Source organism: Colobus angolensis, unplaced genomic scaffold (genome assembly GCF_000951035.1).
Source record: "Colobus angolensis palliatus isolate OR3802 unplaced genomic scaffold, Cang.pa_1.0 Scaffold6, whole genome shotgun sequence".
NCBI lineage: Eukaryota > Metazoa > Chordata > Mammalia > Primates > Cercopithecidae > Colobus > Colobus angolensis.
In genome coordinates, this window is record NW_012119598.1 from 14,367,159 (window position 1) to 14,372,104 (window position 4,946).

The 4,946-nt window shown below is 44.6% G+C and overlaps 1 protein-coding gene across 3 annotated transcripts in view; it reads left to right on the forward strand.

The window, feature by feature from the left end:
* Positions 1-4,946, forward strand: part of SIRT5 (sirtuin 5) — a 35,319-nt gene that overhangs the window by 3,527 nt on the left and 26,846 nt on the right. For all 3 annotated transcript variants that reach the window (XM_011962716.1, XM_011962718.1, XM_011962717.1), the window contains exon 2: positions 1,839-1,972. In XM_011962716.1, coding sequence (XP_011818106.1) covers positions 1,839-1,972 — 134 coding nt within the window. The remainder of the gene's footprint in view (positions 1-1,838; positions 1,973-4,946) is intronic.

Sequence of the window (4,946 nt, forward strand, 5' to 3'; positions counted from 1 at the left end):
GTTTTCCCAGCACCCTTTATTAAATAGGGAATCTTTTCCCCCTTGCTTGTTTTTGTCAGGTTTGTCAAAGATCAGATGTTTGTAGATGGGTGGTGTTATTTCTGAGGACTCTGTTCTGTTCCATTGTGACCGTCTTAATTTCTCTCAGCATTGTGCTGCCAAAACATGAATAGAGCCAGAGAGGAAAAAGCCTACTCTTCTTCTGAGTTTACTTTTATCAGGAGTCCATGGCAGGGAAGAGAGGAAGGGAAGGGGAGGAGGGGTTGAGCCTCTATTGACAGTCTCTATCCTAGACTGGGCGTAGTGTGTGGCTCTGGGCTTATGAGGACTAGGAAGTCCCTTCCCTGCTTAGAAGGAGTCAGCCATACATGAGAAGCCAGTAGGATGTCCCTTACAGCTGGGATACAAAATGAGGCCACATTCCCTTTAATATTCAAGCTCACTATCTCTGAGGCCCCATCCCACTATGTTTCTTCCTTGCCCGCTTCCTGCCTGTCCCCGGTTCCATCTCTCAGTGGAGGGTTAGCCTCCCCTCATTCATTCCATCCAAGGGTTAGCCTTGGTTGCCATTCCTTCGAGAGAGGAAGTCCAGGAAGCTTGCTTCGTGAGGTGAGGAATTCAGTTCCACATTTGCTGGAATCCTTAGTGCTTTAATACAGGTTGGTCATCCTTGGAAGATCTCCATATCCGGGGTGGGGCATTCCTGGCTTCAGTGTCTTAGGCCTGCAGTGGGCAATGAGGTGTAGCATTTGCTTCTCCAGGGGGAGGGCAGAAAAGGGGCTCTCTCTTCTCCTCCTGGCAGGCTATGTTCAGTGTTATACCCCTTAATTCTGGCTCTCCAGGGCCACGCTGCTTACCTTACAAGGGCCTGCAGAGCTGTAGTGCCTAGGAGAGAAGGGGAGACGAGCTGTGTCCCCAGCCGACCTCCCTGTCCCAGTTTCTGCTGCCCAGGAGAAACAGTGGCAGCTCCCCCATCATGAGTTCCAAGTCTGGCTCCTGCTTCTTGTCCTAGGATGAGGACATTTGTTTCAGGGGAAAAACTCCCGCCTTGTGATCCACGTAAAGTGCTTGGCATAGCACTTGGGGTGCAGGGAGCCCTCACCACCATAGCCGCTGTCCCTGTGGGTCTGTGTTCAGGCAGAACTGCCTGGAGTTGCAGGACCGGAGGGCGAGCCATGGTCTGTGTTACTTCGTCTCGTGTTATTCTCTGTCTTCAGTTCCGTTTGCTACCCCAAGTCTCTGGTAGTGTCCTGTTGAAAAGTTTGGCTCTTATTTGAGTTGTCAAGGAGAAGGCCATGTGTCCTTGCCCTCACCTTCACTCGCTGTGCTGAGGGAAGCTGAAATTAGCAAGATCCGCAGAGGGAAGGTGAACTTGGGGAGGAAGGGTAGGCTTTGGGGTCCAGTGGGCCGCAACGCAGCACTCACACAAACATACAGGCTTGTTTTTACTTCTGTGAAGGAAGATGGATTCCTTCGCACTAGGCTTTTTTAATCTTCGTAATATGCCTGCTCTAGGAAAGGCACTATTGTGCACCTCAAAGAGCCAAGGAAAGTGAGGATGGAGAAAGGTACATAATGTTCATAAGATCATACATTCGGTCGGGAGGCATAGCTGCGGTGCAGAGCCAGCTGTGTGTGCCCAAAGCCCCTGCTTCTTTAAAATACTGTACACTCACCCAGCAGGTCACATGGGATGGTGTTTGCATGGTACAGGAAAGATGTTTGTTTATCTTAAAGTATAACTTCACACTGGGTCAAGTTTCAAGATATAGACAATTGATATGGGATACAAATGTCCAAATGGTACACTGGAATGATAAAGATTTTACTCTGTTTAGGTATGGCAGATTTTCGGAAGTTTTTTGCAAAAGCAAAGCACATAGTCATCATCTCAGGCGCAGGTGTTAGTGCGGAAAGTGGTGTTCCGACTTTCAGAGGAGCTGGAGGTTATTGGAGAAAATGGCAAGCCCAGGTTTGTAATGTTTCCAGAACATGAAAAGCCTCTGTCGAATGAAACCATAACAGAGTTTGACTCAAATCCTGTTCCTATCCCTGAAACCCCGGGGAAATGTTTTTAAGTTAACTGTGACCCTATTGTCTCATTGATTTTTGGCATAAACACAAAGTTCCTATGATTAAGATCAAAATTGAAGCAAGGCTGCCACTTTCCTTTCTAGATATGTATGGATTGCATTTATTCAGATAACAGTTTCTCCTAATAATTGTATTAAAGTTAAATCAGAAAACTTTGGTTAGCATCATGCATTACTTTTCTAAAGTTATTGAACTTAAGTATGACACAAAGTTTCTGTGAACTTTTCATGTTAAAACTAATGTTGATTATTGAAGGGTTGGGATTTGATATTCAAAAATTTATAGGAAGGCCTTCAGAATGTAAGTTCTGTGAAGGTGCGGATTTTTTAAATTCAATTTTTATTGAGATCTAATTTACATAAAGTAAAAGTCACCAGTTTTAAGTGTACAATTTAATGAATTTTAACAAATGGACATAGTTGTATAGCCAGCACCATAATCACAATGTAGAACATTTCTGTCCCTCCAGAACATTCCTTCCTGGCCCTTTGCAGTCTGTGCTCTCCCATCCCACTGGCTCAGGAAATCCCTAGCTTTGGAAGACAAGGAATTGTTTGTTTGTTTGAGACGGAGTTTTGCTCTTGTTGCCTGGCTGGAGTACAATGGCGCAGCTCACGGCAACCACCACCTCCCAGGTTCAAGCGATTCTCCTGCCTCAGTCTCCCGAGTAGCTGGGATTACAGGCATGTGCCACCATACCCAGCTAATGTTTGTATTTTTTAATAGAGACAGGGTTTCACCATGTTGGTCAGGCTGGTCTCAAACTCCTGACCTCAGGTGATCCACCCATCTTGGCCTCCCAAAGTGCTGGGATTACAGACCATGCCCGGCCTCTGTTTTATTCGTTGCACTGTCTCCAGCTCCCAGAACTCTGGCACATTATAGGTGCTTAATGGATTTTCAGTGGCTGAACAAAAGCAGTCATGAATAAGTACTGCAATACATGTCTTCCATGGTTAGTAGCGCATTTCTCATTGAACACAGAGTTCGTGAACCTGCCGCTTCCTTCTTCTCCTGAACATCTGAGCCTGGCAGATGTTTGGGTGTTCTGCCTCCTGCCTGCTGCCCTCTGGGTGGGTGGGGGTCATCACCTTAAAGGTGAAGTAGGGGAGAAAGGAGAGCAGAGAACATTAGGGGCCAGGAAGAAAGAGGGGCCACAGGGCATTCCCTGGATTAGCAGCAGCAGAGGGTGGGAGGTCAGAAGGTGTGGGAGGAGCTTGGAGGAGGGGCGCTTAGTGTCCAAAAAGGCTCAGAGTTTGTGGACAAAGCAAAGAAGTCGATAGCATGCATTTGACTCCAATACCCTTCCAGGGACACCTGTGGACATGTTCCTGTGCCGTCTATAAACTGTTCCAGGCCATGTGTTCCAGGTGGAGAGCAGCGTAGGTGTGGGCCAACCCCTCATATGGCAAAGACTGGCATTGCCACCAAGCAGAGAGGCCTTTATGGTAGAAGGAAACGCACATGTATTCAATGTAGGACACGTCTCCTTGATAGAGAAGCCATACTTCTTTTTAAATTAATGTTATTGAGGCAGAATTTCCTTAGAAAATGCACCCATGTGCATTGTGTGTACAGGTTGAGTTTTGACAGGTGCATGCACCTGCATAACACCCCCGCCTCCACTGTCAAGAAACAGAAATTTCAGTGATTGCTGAAAATTCCCTGTGCCTTTCCCTGCCAGCTTCCAGCCCCAGACAACCCCTACTCGGCTCCTTTACCAGAAAGGAGGTTTGTTTCTCCCAGAATCATATTTAAAGTATATGTATTTTATCTGTTCTGTTTATATATAATATACACTTTTTATATGTAGCCGTGTATGTTTAGTTGTGTGTGTAGTTGCATGTATGTATAGCTGTGTATGTATGTAGATGTGTATATTTCTGTGTGTGTAGGTGCGTGTGGTTGTTTTGTGTGTAGGTGTGTGTATGTAGATGTGTATAATTGTGTGTGTATGTTTAGTTGTGTGCTTATTAACGGATATGTGTGGTTGTGTATGTGTATATTTAGTTGTGTGTATGTATGTTGTGTAATTGTATGTTGTGTGTGTGCAGTTGTGTGTATGTAGATGTGTGTAGCTGTGTATGTAGATATGTGTGTATGTTTACTTGTGTGTGTAGTTGTGTATGTAGTTGTGTGTATGTTTAGTTGTGTGTATAGTTGTGTATGTAGTGTGTGTTGTGTGTGTATAGTGTGTATGTAGATGTGTGTAGTTGTGTGTATATGTTTAGTTGTGTGTATGCAGTTGTGTATGTGTGTAGTGTGTGTATGTTTAGCTGTGTGTGTAGTGCATGTGTGCAGTTGTGTGTGTATGTAGATGTGTGTAGTTTGTGTAGTAGTGTATGTGTGTTTAGCTGTGTGTGTACAGTTTATATGTAGATGTGTGTAGTTGTGTGTGTTTAGTTTGTGTAGTTGTGTGTATGTTTAGTTGTGTGGATGTAGATGTGTGTAGTTTGTGTATCTTTAGTGTGTGTGTAGTTATATGTATGTAGTTGTATGTAGATGTGTGTAGTCCTGTGTATGTCTAGTTGTGTGTATGTGTGTGCAGTTGTATGTCAATGTGTGTAGTGTGTATGTATGTTGTATGTGTGTGGTTGTGTGTATGTGTTTAGTTGTATGTGTGTAGATGTGTGGATGTAGATGTGTGTAGTTGTGTGCATGTCTAGTTGTGTGTATGTGTGTGCAGTTGTGTGTGTGTCGATGTGTGTAGTGTGTATGTTGAGTTGTGTGTGTGTGGTTGTGTGTATGTATATGTGTGTAGTCATGTGTGTCTAGTGTGTATGTGTGTGGAGTTTGTATGTCTGTGTGTGGTGTGTATGTATGTTGTGTGTGTGTGGTTGTGTGTATGTGTT